The following is a 17,017-nucleotide window of genomic DNA, read 5'->3' as shown; positions in this document are numbered from 1 at the left end:
TTTAAAGATGATTGGTTGTTTCTGTGAGTGTAAATCTTTAGTTCCTGTTTCTCTTTGTAGACCTAAGTTCCTAGGAAAATGGATCCCATCACACCAGTCCTTAAATCACTGCTTTGGCTCCCTGTTTGTAAAAAAACGGTATAATCTAATATTTCATTGATGGTCTGTCAGGCACTGAATGGTCTTGGGGCTAAATAAATGTCAGTGTTGCTACGCAGTTATGCATCATGTAGAGCCCTCAGGCCTGTTTCCCTGGACAAGGTCTAAATAAGGGAAGGGGGCAGCATTTAGTTTCCATGCTCCTCAGCTTTGAAAATAACTAATTGAAAGCCTGAGATGTTTAAAAACTGCTGGCGCTTTTAAATCACGACTGAAAACATTACTGTACTTTGCAGCTTTCACAAAAAATTCAAACATTAACTTATCACAGATCATTTTTATCATGTCTTGGCTACTGACTATATTTAAAATGAGCTATTTTTCATGGTTTACTTCTTTTTATTTCATTCTTAAATTTTGACTATTGTTTTACTTAGGTTTGGTGACTTTAATTTAAAATTTTCTTTATGTCCTTTCTGTTTTGCTGTTTAACACATAATATTACCCCGTGTCTGAAGGGTGCTGAACAAAGCCTGCCTTGCCCTACCTGTCATGCTCCTGGTCATTTGGCTTTGTCTCTGCTGCTGGTTTGAATTGTTGGGTCTGCCTTTGAACTTCGTTTCCATTTATCTTGCCTCCTGTCCGTTTTTGTGTCCTGCAATCAAAAATGTCACGATTGTATTGTATGTGTCAGTATAAGAGAATAAATAAATTTAATAATTTATCACATGCTAATGATGCGTTGTTTTCATTATTTGTTGTAATTTAAAGTTAAATTCAAAATGTTTTCGGGATACCCTATCAATTTATTACGTAAGTACGGAGCCCGCGAAGAGAAATGAGGGATTTATTTTCTTTTGCGTTCTCACGCAATAGTCTTTGCGTCATCTCGCAATACTTTGTGGGATAGTTTCCAAACCAGACAACAGCAAAAATGGAACAAACACTACAGCCATTTTGAAGATTTATTGAATTTTATTTTGAAATCGGCCTTAAAAAAGAATCTTCAATCAGATGTAAAGACAGTTATCCACAAGCTGTCAGACTACTGAACTCTGGACAATAATACTGCACTAAACCACATTTGTGACACTTTATGAGCTTATTGCTGTTACACGATGTGTACTTTTTTTATTACACGCCATATGTGCTTCTGTTTTTATAGTGAGTTGAACGGCTTTTCCTATCCCAAGCTTTTCACTGCATTGTTGACTGCGTGTTAACCTGCATATGACAAATAAAGCATATCAATGCCATATCAGAGAGGTTTGTTTTGTGAGCAGTTTGTCATGAGTGTTGCTGTTTCAAAATGCGCAACTTTCTCAAGATGATTAACAACTTTTGCGAGGAAACACAAAGGTATTGCGTGGAAATGCACATAGTATTGCGAGGGGACGCAAAAGAAAATGAATTCCCCTATGTTCCCTCGCGGGCTCCGTACTCCCTAGCTATAAAACCTAACAGAGGTTATTGGGATTTGTCTCCTGGTGACAGATTGTAGCAGCTGATTGGCTAAAACTGGGCAGGTAATGAGCAAGGTAATTTCAGTGTCTCTGCTAAGAAACTTTAGTAAAGAGGTAGGAAATGGACTGCATTCTGTTTCTGATCCGGTTTACAGCGACATGAAGGAACAGAACCACTCATGAATCAGAACCGGTCATGTGACTCAACTCCACGTTCCAGATAAGCGGGAGGTGTCATCGCAGTTGCCTCCGTTAAGAACAGCATGATGGACAGGGAACCAAACGGACCGAACCGAAGCCAATATGTTTGTCATAAAGTTAAACATCAAACAAGGTGTTAGATTTGAACTTTCTGTTTACAAAAACAGGTTAAACTGTAATTAATTTAACTAAAATTAAAATAAAGCAACTATTATGTCGCACCTGATGCTAATTAACACAGACATGGCTGCCAGTCAAACAGAAACAGCCACAAACTTATTATGGTCAGGAGAAATTAACTTTTCAGCGCAAAATAAGAAGCTGCACAAATATTCCTACTGTCAGATTTAAATCGTCAGAAGATTATCAGGCACAGATGAGAATGAACAACTGGTTCCTATCAACTGGCACTTTAAGCGTCACATAACACTTGCTCATGTAGTTTCTGATGGAATGGCAAAGTGTTCAAAAATAAATAAATAAATGAAACATGAAATAAGTATCTCCATCAATAAATAGATAACAATAAAATGTGACATTGAAATTGTGAAATGATTCAATACATGTTAAATTCTCAGCTCATTATGAAATATATTTCATGTCCTATTAAAAACCACCTTTATAATATAAAATAATTTTCATAGAAAATTGTTACCTAATAATTGAAATGATATTTTAGGGCATTTGTATGTATTTATTTTTTACATAAACATGTTAAAGTTGTAAATATGTCATTAATATTAATGTTCTTAAGGTTACTTTTCTGTTTTCCTCTTAATTTCTCAACCGTTGCCTGGATAGGCATCTGGTCTGCTCTATTACCATAATGCACCGTGTCTGCACGAAGCTAATCTTCAACAGAGAGCTAAGGTCGGCTGGCGTGACCGCAGTGAACTGTGCTGGGTGACACAGAAAACATAACAGCAATAACCCGCTGGTTATGCCAGACAGCACTAAAGTCTTGAATGCTGTGCTCTGCATATTCTGCATGTGTCCACAACGGCAGCGTCGATGCTAACATCCTGGAGAGCAATTGTCATCCCGATCATTTGATCAACTCAAAATGGCATCATATGATAAATTATTCCCCTCAATTTGATCTGCTAAGGTAACCAGAGCTGAATGAAGTTAAAGAAACTCCACCATCCTTCCTAAACCTTGAGCTGGCCAGTAGCTGCTCAGGAAACTAATCTCTGTGTACGGCTCAGCCAATGAGGATGCAGGTCCAGCCTGTTGATGCTGATTGGCCCCAGAGTCATTCAGTTGTAAAGTGACATTATGAAATAAATGGCCATGGGGAAAAAAATCACCCTTAAAAAATATAAGCTGGCTTTTTGAAATGAACGCTGACTTTTAAAAAATTACATATTGAAATGAAAAAAAAAAAAAAACAACTGCTGGAATTACATAAAAATAGCCATAAACAATAATTTCAATTATTAGGTAAAACTTTTCCATGAAAATTATTTTATATTATAAAGTTGTTTTTTAATTGGAAATGAAATATATTTCATAATGAGCTGAGAAGTTAACATGCATTCAATTATTTTACAATTTCATTGTCACATTATATTTTTATCTATTATTTATTGATGTAGATACTTATTTCATTATGTTAAATTTATTTATTTAGTTTTGGCGTTCCATAGTTTCTTAGCTAGAGTGTGATCCTTTGCTAAAATTCAGGGGTCAGCCCCTGCTGGCTCTTTGGACCTTTCACAATGGCTCTTAATAACTTGAGTGATAAAATCTTGAAGAACCAACCAATGTTCTTAAATATAGATATAACAAATGCAGGATTTAGCAGTTTTTATTTTTTTTCATGGAACAACTGCATTGAATTTCCACAACACAGTGGCACTAAAAGTACCAGTAATATTTATTTAAGATATAGTTTTGTTGTCATTAGGTTGGAAACAGTTTGCTTTTTTCATATTTTTATCTATATCAACATCCCCTAGAAGAAAATGTATCCATCCTATTTTCATCAAGTTTTATGTTTTTCTAAAATGGTGGTTCTTCAAAAATGACAACAATCTCCCTATAGTGGATATTTATAAATAATTGAAAGTTACCTTTTTCCAAAAGGTCAGGTAGCATTTGTGGATCTAAGCAACTTTCATTTAACTGGACCAAGAGCAAAAATGGCTCTTTGGATTGTAAAGGTTGCAGAGCCTTGCTATAATTTATTGCAATCTAAATGTTAAATCTAAAGAAACAAATTGGTATTGATTAGCTTTGCACCTAAATGTTTTAATTGCATTTACTCTGGTAATGGTCATGTTTTCTTTCTAGAATTGCATCTTTTTCCTTAATATATTAAATTACTATGTTGTTCATAAACTTTGCAAGTGCAGAAGCTGCTTGAAACCTATAATTATCATGAAAACCAAGATGTTGGTCCTATGGGTTTTAATGCAGAGAATAAAATCAAAAATATGCTAAAAATGATGTGCTGCATTTGTAGTCACTAGTTTCAAATACACCATAGATGCCCTCGAGAAGAATGAATCTGTACAGAGAAAAACATATTAAGGGGTTTATATATATTGAAAGCGTGGAGTTTTAAAAGTAGCAGATAGGGAAGCTTGATTGGTTCAAAAGGGAATCAATGGAAATATCAATGCATTCTTTACTTTTTGGTCTGGCGAACATTTAAAGCAGGCATCGAGGGCCAAAGTCCTGCAACTTGTAAATGAGCCTCTGCTTCCACACACCTGAATTGGAGAACTTGACTGGTTACTGAGTAGGTAATTCAGCCATTCGTTTTAGGCGTGTTGGACCAGGAACACATCTAAAAGTTGCAGGAACCCGGCCCTCAAGGACTGGATTTTGACACCACTAGTTTAAAGGCCAGGTGAGCAGATCATCAGATGCTGGTGTGTGAAGGGTTATAATACAAAATGATAGACATGACTTTTGTAAAAGCAGCTGGTCTTATGTTATTTTTTCTGAATATCTTTTTCTGATGCCAAGTTATTTGGTTTCACATTAAACTGAATAGATCCTCCTGTCAGATAAACATCAGCATCATGCTTTTATGCTGGCTATAAATACTGATGCCAGGATTAAAGATTTCACGTCATTTAGGTTATGTTGTCTCCAGGTAATATGCATGTATTAGATATACTTTATGGTTTTTTCTTTGCAGAATTGCTAATGGCCCTGTAGTAATATTTTTTAATGCAACAAAAAGACCCAACCTATTGTATGATGTTTAGTTTGTCTTATTTGTGCTTGGATCCTTCAGGGTTTCTGCTGGTATGTTCCGGCTTTATAGAGAGAGCAATATTTAATAAGAAACATTAGTGGTATTTTCTAGACTCCTGAATGATTTTTCTTGTTCTCCTTCACTCGTCCAGGTGCGATATTTGAAGAGAACGCAGTGCGGGACGATGAGGTGTTTCAGCTTGCCGTGTCTGACCTCAGTCTGAGCGATGACATCCTGCACAGCGAAAAGATCACGCATTCCATAAAGCTCATCGAGCCCAACAACCCTTTCCAGGCGGTGCAGGAAGGTAAGGATGCAGTCCTGTGTTGAACATGGTGATTCTGGGTAATTAAAATTTTTTTTATTTTGGTTTGGCTGTGGTTTATTGTTGCGGTTTGAATGTTATTGGCTCTGGTTGTTCATCTGCTCATGCTGGTACTCTCTGTTGATGAAGCATCCTCATGGTGAATGACCCACATATGAACCTCTTAAATACTGTTTAAATCGGGGTTGCTGTCTGCTCTGAAAGGATGATGCTAGTCTTTGATGTTTCTTCTACACCTTCTCTTTCTTCAGTATCTTTATCAAGCACTTTCTTTTTATGCTGGCACTCAGGTTTTAGTCTGAGTCTAGATTGTTTCAGGGAAGCACTGAGCTTCATCATCACCACAGACACTGGTAGGTCCTTCTACTTTAACAGACTTATATTCATACCCCAGAAGAGCAAGAGATGTTGGTGATAAACAGATACTTGTGCTGCTCTGGATGCTGATGCTGTTGAATGTGCTGATTACTAAGTGAATGTTGAAGTGATTACAACTCTGTGGAAGATAGCCGAAGTGTTTTCATGCCTGCTGAGAGGAAGGTGATGCTGTTATAACAATTTAGTTGATCTTACTTTATTTGCTACCATTATTCATTTAAAAAAATGTCTTTTTAAGAATAAAAAAGCGTATTTTCCAAATTTCCAGATAAAAAAATGCTTTTTAGATCCTCAGTCCTCTGATCCTCAGTGGCAAACATGGGTTTATCAGAAAGAAGACGTAATAGTTCAGATTACTGCTAAGTTTTCTTTTAAAGCACAAAAGGCTGATGCCTCAGGCGCTGCCACAGTTTTACATTCTACCCTTGTAAGTATAAAACAGGAACCGTGTCTGTGTTCCCATATGCTGCTTCATCTAAAGAAGCTGAAACTTTAAAACAAAAGACATGAAGGGATTAGTTATAGATTCTGGACAGGAACTAAAAGAGATGCCACTGGCTCGTCTGAAATGGATCCTTAAAGATTTGATTTTTCTTTTAACAATCAACTGTAAACTATATCTAGAGTGTGGGGGGAGGTCATGTGGGAGAGAGTAAAATAGTGAATGATTTAATGTAAATTTTATTCACCAATCTTTAAATGTAATCACATTTTACAATTAAATAAGGAAAATACATGGTTACATGGTCCTTTTAGTCAACATATCCTTTGCCACCTGTCTGTCAGAAATGAATTGACCTCATAAGGGCTGTCAGCATTATTTGCTTCTGTCTAATGTGGTTATTTATGTTGCTATGCTGACACTGGGTGAATAGGACATACAGTTTCCATTAAAAACTTTCAATAATTTCTTTTTGGACATGAATATCATAGATCTTTGGCTTTTAATGTGGATTTAACCCATTCCTTTTTTTATTATTTGAATTTCTTGGACTTTCGATGATCCAAAGTAGGGTTGTCAAAATATTGTATATTTTAATATAACTGATACTAAAAACATTAACTGTTCAAAGATACTCATTTCCATCAAAATCGATACAAACTGATCCGTTCACATTTGCCCACATTGTTGCACTTCTTCCTGCAGCACTGCACTAAGGAAGAAGGTGATGGTGTTCTGTTAGTCTGAGATCCCTGTAGAGATGCACTTGCCAGGTTCTGAGGTCCGAGCCACGCAACGCTCCGTTCTACTGCACTGCGAATGAAAACGCATGAAAATATTCATCAGCTGACTGCTCAGCCAGTTACTAAATAGTGAAGCAACCAAACAAACCAAATTGCTGCTGAATACATCTTCATAGACCAGATCTTTTGTTTACGCTGTAAAAAATGTTCTCTATGCACTACATCCATGTTTGCTTCAAAGCTTTTATCACTTAGTAATAAAATTTATGTGTATCAGCAGCAACTTGACAGGCAAATGGAAGCCCACAGTGTCACCCTAAAGATGGGCAATTATAATAAAATAAAGTAATTATACAACTGAATAAAAGGTACATACTTTTATACCTGATTTTCACACTTATACACAGTGTTATCTTGTCTCATGTTTTCCAAACAGGAAAGTAGCACTTTTAAATTATAAATTTTTTCTAAACAAGTGCTGATTTTCCCTCAATTATTGGTTTGGCCTTAATTAAGGAAGTTACAATTTGGTCATGTTGTAATTAATTATATTTTTTGCTCTTAACTAGAAATAACACAGGTGTTGATAATGGTATCTGCTGTTTTTTGTAGTATCTGTATCAAGTTTCAAACTTAAGTATTGTGCCAACCATAACCTAAGAAGGATCACAATTACACTTAAAGGCTTAAATATAACAAGTAGTTAAATGTCCCTGAGTTTGCATGTTTCTATCAATAACAGCGTCAGTCAATGTAACATAAAAATCAATATCAACGCAGTGCAATTTAACAGTTATTGAACAGACATTTTATGTGTCTGTCCATGTATATATCTATTCATTTATCTTTTATCTTTCCACATTTGTTTCTCTCCAACTGTCCTCACCTATTTGTTCATTTCTATCTTTCAAGCTTTATTTATCTATCTGTCTTCATCTATCTCTATCTATGGAGAAAGAGATGAAGATGAAGACAGATAGATGAAGTTTACATTCTTTGTGGAGAAAATCCACAATGAATTTAAACTTGAGCACGCAGTTCTTGTTTTTGAAATTCATTGTTTGGTGCATCTTTTTCATCCTCCAGTCTTACAGAGAGAGGTTCATACAACCTGAAATGATGAAAATCCATAAAATCATGTGTGGAAGTAACTTTTCACTGGCATTGTAAACATTATTTCTGTTGGCATTGCTTGTAATTATGGCTGGAAGTGAATTCAGAAACATTTTAAAATTCTTCTGAAAAAGATAACATGCAAACAGAGCACTTACAACATGAATATTTACCTGGGGTTGATTGAGGTTTGACAGATAAAATAGTATAAAATATTTAGAACTATGTAAGCTAAATTTTACTCTGACAAAATAAAAAATGTTTACATGCTGAATACTCATTGTTTTTTAAATACCACCAACTTATTTATATTTCTCTGATAATTGGAGGAAATGTTGCTTTCATTCATATGAAAATTTGGTTTGCAGGAAAGGAATAGAAAACAAAAGCCTTTCACACTGCTTGACACGATTGTGCAGTGATTAACACGCTCAAAATGAAAGTGCATTAACATAAATGGAGATGCTTTTGTTCCTCTGCATTGTGACATCGGTGATGTGCAGGTATGTGTGAATGTAAACTGCTTTTTCAAGGTTCATGGAGTTAAATTATCTGTTGACTCATTATTATTATTATTATTATTAGAGACATTTAAATTCAGTTGATTTAGATGCTCTGTTTAAGGGCATTTGATTAGCATCATGATGGTGGGCAGTCAACACAGGGCATATTTGTCAGGATTTCAGTAACATTTTGATGCTTTCCGTGATAGTTTGAGCATCTTTGTTTTTTCTTTAAATTATGTTTTTTCTTCTTTTGCAGCAATGGTGGCCTTTATTTTGTTATTTGAAAGTAGACAGACAGGAAGTGGGGTGAAGAGAGAAGATGTGCAGCACAGGTCACCAGGGTCGTCGAGGACTGAAGCCTCCTTATATGGGTTGCTTGCTGTCCCGCCATGCCACACGCCATGCCCACAATTTGAGCATTTTAATAGAGGGCACACTTAGAAAAAAATATTTTGTTGGAGCACAGAGTTTATTAACTGTGTTATTACGGTTTATCAGCATTGAACTGTAACATATAGAACTCACAGAGAAACTCTTATCTATGGAAAGAAATTTTACCTCATTAAGTGGAAATTTGAGAACAATTGCTGCTACTTATTTTTTTATGCAGGATTTATCCATAGAAATTATATAACTCCTAGTGCAAAGCCACCAAATCCACTTCCTCCCTGTTTAGCACTTAAATTTGATGGGTAAACAGCCACCACCATTAAACAAAGTAATGAACTTGATGTGCTACTTCATGCAGGTTAAATACCTGAACAGAGGGAGCATGAAAGAAGGAACGGAGGACGGCAGGAGTAATTCCCCCAGTAAAATTCAGAGGGATGAACAGCAGAGGAGGCTGATGAATTAAAAAAAGAGGAGGAAGTAATACACGGAGATGAAAACACAGGGAGGAAACACAGGGAAAGTAAAACATTTTAGTGATTGTGTTATCAATTCATGTGGCTATGGGACAGTGGGGAGATGTTTTTTTTTTCTGTGTGCTGATGATTATGACCCAGCTGCTTTCTTGGTTGGTATGACCTTTCTCGAAGCTCCAGTGATCCGCTGTCCTTGGAGACTCCCACAGCTCGGGCTATGGATTATGGGTAATAAGAGAGGGATTCACACTCTGCCGTGTGTTTTTTCTGGGTTCATGTGTAACTGAACTCTGTCGGCTTTCTTCATGTTGCAACAGTTCATGTTGCTTTCTGAAAATCTGTTTACTCCACTGGAATGTTTAGAATTCTTTTTTAATTTTTAGATACATTTACTTCGGCCTTTCCTATTTTAATAGCAAGGTCAGTTATTGCTATATTCTTTCTTAGAACTAGGATACATATTCTTGAAAATACTTTTTATTTTTATTTTACATTAACCCTAATTATTGACTTTGAACTTCTTATTTTAGGTATGGCAAGGAAAGTTTGCTTGTATAGCACCATTCATACACAAAGATAAGAATTTATATTAAATCCAAAAATACAACTAAACAATGTTAAAACAATGGTAAAAAATAAATCATCACACAAAGAGGTTGAAAGATAAATTTAAAATAAATAAAAACTGACATGATAGAGTTGATAAGCTAATCTTTGAGCTAATTTTGAGCAACACAAATGTAAATTACAGCCAAAGCTAAATATATGGGAAGAAACTTGTGCCACCAGAAACTGAATTTGAATTTCTCAGACTGAATCTCTATTTGTGTAATTTGAAATTGAATGCACTGATTTGAAACTGAATTTCACTTAATTGAAACTGAATTTAATGGTCTGAAACTGAATTCATTTGCTCTGAAAATGTATTTTGTTGAATTGAAAATTCAATTTCACTAACTTTCAGTTCTAAAATTCAATTTCAGTTCTAGAATTCAGTTTTTTGTGTCACACATCCGGGTCATTGAAGCCACAGATTAATCAAACACAGATTCACCGATTCACTGATATCATTCACTGTTGCTGCATCCAAATTGAGGGGCTGCATTCTTTGAAGGACACATTTGTTGGCCAATTACATCATTCTGAGGCAATGAAGTCTACAGCTTTGCTGGCTCCTCCAAATAGGGCCGACAAATGCGTCATTCTTTTCCCCAGACATGAAGGATGGGTCCAGTGTATCCTTCGTTGGCCACCCTAACCCATGATTCATTGCGGGTCAAGGTAGATTGTGCTAATGGAAGTAGCAAAGCCTGGAGGAGAGGGAAAAGCTGTGAACAAAGTTGGATATATTCCGCTTTCTGTGAAACAAAATGAACTTGTTTTTAGACAGGAATGTAGCTGTGTAAACCTGAAATATCTGCTCGGTTTATCAAGATTTCGCTTAATTCCACACGTGCTCCGACGTGTTCGGAGACGTTCGCTTCTGCTGCCCTGACACTGGACTCACAGCCGGCTCGCCTCGCCAGCGCACAGCTGACCGGGGGGTTGAGGTGCGATAAACCCAGAGAGAACAGCTGACTCCCAGCATGTTGTTTTCAAGCTCCTGCTGGGTTTCCCCAATGGATGGAAGTTAATCACAGATATAATTCAGTCAGATGATATCTAATGTTGATGTTTGGTTCTTTTATTTTTATGCTCTACAAATAAACTTATTTAAACATTCCTAAAGTTAATATGTTAGTGTTTAAATTGTTAAATTTTTACAAATAGATTTACAAATACTCGTACTCGTCGTCTTCCGCTTTATCCGGGACCGGGTCGCGGGGGCAGCAGACACAGCAGAGACGCCCAGTCGGGACATGCCTGGAACACCTCCCGAGGAAGGCGTCCAGGAGGCATCCGGTATAGATGCCCGAGCCACCTCAACTGGCTCCTCTCGATATTGAGGAGCAGCGGCTCTACTCCGAGCCCCTCCCGGATGGCCGAGCTCCTCACCCTATCTCTAAGGGAGTGCCCGGCCACCCGACGGAGGAAGCTCATTTCCGCCGCTTGTATCCGGAATCTCGTTCTTTCGGTCATGACGCAAAGTTCGTGGACATAGGTGAGGGTAGGAACGTAGACCGACCGGTAAATCGAGAGCTTCGCTTTTCGGCTCAGCTCTCTCTTCACCACAACGGACCGGCACAGCGCCCCCATTGCTGTGGCAGCCGCACCGATCTGTCTGTCAATCTCCCGCTCCATTCTTCCCTCACTCGTGAACAAGACCCCGAGATACTTAAACTCCTCCACTTGAGGCAGGAACTCCCCTCCAACCTGAAGAGGAAAAGCCACCCTTTTCCGGTCGAAAACCATGGCCTTGGACTTGGAGGAGCTGATCTTCATCCCAGCCGCTTCACACTCGGCTGCGAACCGCCCCAGTGCATGCTGTAGGTCTTGGCTAGAGGGGGCCAGCAGGACCACGTCATCTGCAAAAAGAAGAGACGAAATCCTCTGGTCCCCAAACCAGACCCCCTCTGGCCCTTGGCTGCGCCTAGAGATCCTGTCCATAAATGTTCAAGAACCCCTCATGACGACTACAAAATCGGGGCACGTGACGTCGCCCGGTACGGTGGAGCCGGGCTCCCACCCTGGAGCCAAGCCTGGGGTCGGGACTCGTCGGAGAGCGCCTGGTGGCTGGGTTGCTCCCTGCGGGACCCAGCCGGGCCACGCCCGAGTGAGAGACGCGAGACCATCCCCCAGTGGGCCCACCACCTGCAGAGGGAACCATGAGGGACCGGTGCAAAGAGGATTGGGCGGCAGACGAAGGTGGAGACCTCGGCGGCCCGATCCCCGGATGCTTAGGCTGGCTCTAGGGACGTGGAATGTCACCTCGCTGCGGGGCAAGGAGCCTGAGCTGGTGCGGGAGGTTGAGAGATATCGACTAGAAATAGTCGGGCTCACCTCCACGCACAGCGCGGACTCTGGAACCCATCTCCTCAAGAGGGGCTGGACTCTCTTCTACTCTGGAGTGGCCCACGGGGAGAGGCGGCGGGCTGGGGTGGGTTTGCTTGTTGCCCCCCAGCTCAGCCGTCTTGTGTTGGGGTTTACCCCAGTGGATGAGAGGGTCGCATCCCTGCGCCTTCGGGTTGGGGAGAGGTCTCTGACTATCATTTCAGCCTACGGGCCGAGTGGTGGTGCGGAGTACTCAGCCTTCTTGGCGTCCCTGTTGGGGGTGCTGGATAGTGCCCCTCCTGGGGACTCCATTATTCTGCTGGGGGACTTCAATGCCCACGTGGGAAATGACAGTGACACCTCGAGAGGCGTGATCGGGAGGAATGGCCTCCCCGATCTGAATCCGAGCGGTGTTTTGTTATTGGACTTCTGTGATAGTCATGGATTGTCCATAACAAACACCATGTTCAAACATAAGGGTGTCCATCAGTGCACTTGGCACCAGGATACCCTGGGCAGGAGGTCAATGATCGACTTTGTTGTCGCATCATCAGACCTTCGGCCGCATGTTTTGGACACTCGGGTGAAGAGAGGGGCTGAGCTGTCCACTGATCACCACCTGGTGGTGAATTGGATCCGCTGGGGGAGGAGAAAGCCGGACAGACTTGGCAGGCCCAAGCGCATAGTGAGGGTCTGCTGGGAACATCTGGCGGACCCCTTGGCCAGGGATGTATTCAACTCTCACCTCCGGGAGAGCTTTGACCAGATGCCAAGGGATGTTGGAGACATAGAGTCCGAGTGGACCATGTTCTCCGCATCTATTGTCAATACTGCTGCCCGTAGCTGCGGCCGTAAGGTCTGCAGTGCCTGTCGCGGTGGCAATCCCCGAACCTGGTGGTGGACACCGGCAGTAAGGGACTCTGTCAAGCTGAAGAAGAAGTCCTATCGGCTGTGGTTTGCTTGTGGGACTCCTGAGGCGGCTGACGGGTACCGTGAGGCCAAGCGTGCCGCGGCCCGGACGATGGCAGAGGCAAAAACTCGGACCTGGAAGGAGTTCGGTGAGGCCATGGAGAAGGACTACCGGTTGTCCCCGAAGCGATTCTGGCAAACCGTCCGGCGCCTCAGGAGGGGGAAGCAGTGCTTCGCCAACACTGTTTACAGTGGGGGTGGGGAGCTGCTGACCTCGACTGGGGACATTATTGGCCGGTGGAAGGAGTACTTCGAGGATCTCCTCAATCCTGCCATCATGCATTCCCTGGTGTAAATCTTGATTTATTTTTTTTTATCTATGAACACAAAACTTTAACAATTTAAATGGCTGAATAATGAGCAAGATTATAAAACAAGAAATAATCCATTAGGGCTCAATTTGTTCGGCTTCTCAGCTCTGTGATTCACACTATCACTGTTGCTAGGCAACATAAGTTACGCTGAGGTAAAGGCAGGGGAAACACAGACCGACATAACACCAGCTGCACCTTGCTGATCTGGCATGTTTACCTAACAGCTACAGGTAGCATAAGTGTTACAGTTTGACCATCATTTGTTTACATGACTTCTTATAGATGCTCATTTGACTTGGTGACTGACATCCACCAAGCTCATGTATGCTGCACTGCTCCAGCTCAACATGCCGTAAAGGAAGTTTAACCTGTTGTGAAACGTAAATCGATGAATCTGTGTTTGATTAATCTAAGGCTATCCTCAATGACCCGGATGTGTGACACAAAAAACAGAAATTTAGAACTAGACCTGAAAGTGAAAGTAGGCAAACTGAATAATCAAAACAACCAAATACATTTTCAATGCAAATTAATTCAGTTTCAAACCATTAAATTCAGTTTCAAATCAATGCATTTAATTTCAAATGACACAAATAGAGATTCAGTCTGAGAAATTCAAATTCAGTTTCTGATGGCACAAGTTTCTTCCCATTTAAATACCATTGTTTGTGCCCCTATAATAAAGTAAAAAAAAAGCGTGAAAGTCATACTCGAAAGACTTTCACGCCTTTTGTGCTTCCTGTTGATTTTTTTTTTTTTTTTTCTGATTTGGTATATTTTTAAAGATGAAACATAACAAACTAAACCTGGACTGCTTTAGAACACTAATACTTTAGCAATAGTTCAATGCCTTAGACTGCTCGTGTCCAAATACAAGAGGAAGCAAGAAATAATGAAATGCAAATTAAAGAAGGTTTCTGAGTAGTAAAGTAGATGAAAATGAGATGCTAAATCTTAAAAACGGACTTGAACCATTTTGCACTAGGTTCAGTTAAGTCACATCATGAGAGGTGTTGCATCATTTGGTCCACACAAAGTTTGAACTCATACAAGCCTTTGCTCCTAATGTCAGGGTTTTAAAATCTGTATGCAAATGAACCAGGAAGGGTCCTTTGGTCTGTTACGAGTTTTGGAAATATGTTTTGGTCTAAGAAATACAGCGAGTCTCCCTAGCAACAGTCTGGTGATTTTTTCTTCAGTGTCTAACCAATAAAGGTTTATTGTATCAGCACTAAAGCTGTCCACTATTCATCTCCAATATATAGAGCACTGAAATCTCATCTTATTTTTGACTCATGAGGTAATTCATGAATGAACTGCATACATTAAATGTTTCCTGCTGCTATATTCTGATTTCATTTTTAAATGCCATATTTAAAACATCTATACTGAAGATCTGCTGCTGCTAGCGTGATTTGGCTGCTTTGCTTTTTAATATATTTTAAAAGGCAAATGAAATAATGTTTATCTATTGTCATGCCTGCTGGTCTAGAGCCGATTGATTAGTGCTTCCCCGGCTGAATCATAACCTCAAGCTATGAAGTGACAGCCTCTCAGAAAAGTGGCAACCCTCAGTCTTTCCAGCATAGTTTGTCACATCTGCTAAAACATATTGGTTTATGAGATCTGAGGCACAACCATTCATTTCCTGCTTAAACAGTTTGTCTCATTAACACAGGCAGTATAACTGATGACAGCACAATGTTTGTGTCTTTCTTTCACAATACGGATTCTTTGTCATAATAGTAGCTGTTTGTTCAGATAGGAATAGCTCTTGATCCACACACTTGCATATGGAACAGTAGAAAGCAGTAAACAAACCTTCTGTTGAAAATCTCAGTGAAACCATCTGTCAGAGCAATCCGCCTGGATTACATGCCTTGAGTTCCCAACAAAGAGTCTGAGACTGCACAGCTCTAATCCTTCACATATCAGCTGAATATTCAATAAAGATGCCCTGCTGTACGCTGTATTTGTTTTGTTTTTTTCACAGATGGATCTGTTTTTTTAGTCGGGCAGCTTTGGCTTCCTGACTTGCTGCCTTGTAATCCTGATATAATGTAATGAACTTTTTAACACTGCTCACTAATTCTTTAATTGGCTTTTCAATTCAAACAAATTAGCCTAATTCTCTCATTATGATCCTGTCCGGCTTAGCTCAATAACTGTATAATTAGAAGAGAAATGACTTGACCTGAGAAGTCTGCAACAAAATGTGATGTTTCATTTTTCCATTTAGTCCTCATTTTTAATTCCTTATATTTAGTCTTCTTCAGCTTTTGTTATTATATTTTATTTTTTCTGCTTTGGTGGGAAGAAGCTTCAATTTCTTTTGTTTTTAACTCTAAATTTGCTTAATTTTTATCCTCTTCGTTGACAATTTCTTTTAAAGTTTAACAACTTATGATGTAGGTGTTTAAAAATCATGCTTATTAGCTTTTGTGTATAATGTGTATTACAGTGTGTCTTTAGTAATGTTTGATCTGAACTAAAGTGTTAAGTTACAGACTCATTGCTATGGCAATTTGTGGAGCAAAATCTGAACTCTTTAAGTAAATTGCTGGATTATACAGTTGATGTTGGTGTATGCTTTCAAGTTTAGGAACTTTTTAGTCAGTAAGAATGCATTTCTGAGTTCTGAGGTTAGATCTGGTCTGGTTTTGCAAAGGAGAACACAAGGATAAATAAGCACAGTAAAGTGAAATGAAGAAATCTGAATTGTCATGAATGCTAAACCAACTTGTTTATTCTGCGTGTGTGCATGTAGGCTGCCTTTCTGTGTTTGTTTGAGTGACAGCTCCTGCTGTTGGATCTTTGCAGACAAATTGACCTCATCTGTGTCACAGCAGCAGTCTTTCCCTCATCCAGGACTGATCTGGTTCAGATGTGAGAAGTAGGTGTGAGCCTGAAATGTCCCCAAAGTTGGATTAAAAAATGCTTTTTATTTTCTGGTCTTCAAGGTTCATGCTTGGACCAAATGTTTTAGTTCTTTTGTCTGAGGCCCACATTGGTTTCTTTTAATTTAGGCACTGATGACTGTTGATACTTCAGTAATGGAAATTAACTATCAAGTGCTGCTTTTGATCCAGTTTTCTTTGATTAAAAAATATGTTTAATGAGCATCTCAGGAGGTTGTCTTTATGTTGCAGATGTTTTACCCGTAAGCACACTTCCTTTTTACTTATTTGCTTGAAGGACGATAATTACATTACACTTTTGTTTTGATCACCAACCTCTATGCTTGCAATGCAGTTCTTGATGCTGAATTCAAATTTTTGTCGCTTAAATATGACTTTTTTTTTGCGTGGTCATTCAAACTACTCAAACATCAGTCTAAACACTTCATAACTGCAAATAGACCCGGATGCGAAACAGGGCAATGTAGACGTCACACAGCAGCACACTGTTTGAGGTTTAGAAATAGGAATTGGGAAATGGGAAAGAATTTAGCGGACC

The 17,017-nt window shown here is 39.3% G+C and overlaps 1 protein-coding gene across 2 annotated transcripts in view; it reads left to right on the top strand.

Moving 5' to 3' along the window:
- The window catches only part of grid1b (glutamate receptor, ionotropic, delta 1b), a 705,375-nt gene that overhangs the window by 29,831 nt on the left and 658,527 nt on the right, over positions 1-17,017 (top strand). For both annotated transcript variants that reach the window (XM_047376999.1, XM_047376998.1), the window contains exon 2: positions 5,126-5,281. In XM_047376999.1, the coding sequence (XP_047232955.1) occupies positions 5,126-5,281 (156 nt within the window). The remainder of the gene's footprint in view (positions 1-5,125; positions 5,282-17,017) is intronic.

This window comes from Girardinichthys multiradiatus, chromosome 10, assembly GCF_021462225.1.
Source record: "Girardinichthys multiradiatus isolate DD_20200921_A chromosome 10, DD_fGirMul_XY1, whole genome shotgun sequence".
NCBI classification, from domain to species: Eukaryota; Metazoa; Chordata; class Actinopteri; order Cyprinodontiformes; family Goodeidae; genus Girardinichthys; species Girardinichthys multiradiatus.
The sequence above is the reverse complement of the archived record's forward strand: the minus strand, read 5'-3'. Positions and strand labels throughout refer to the sequence as shown.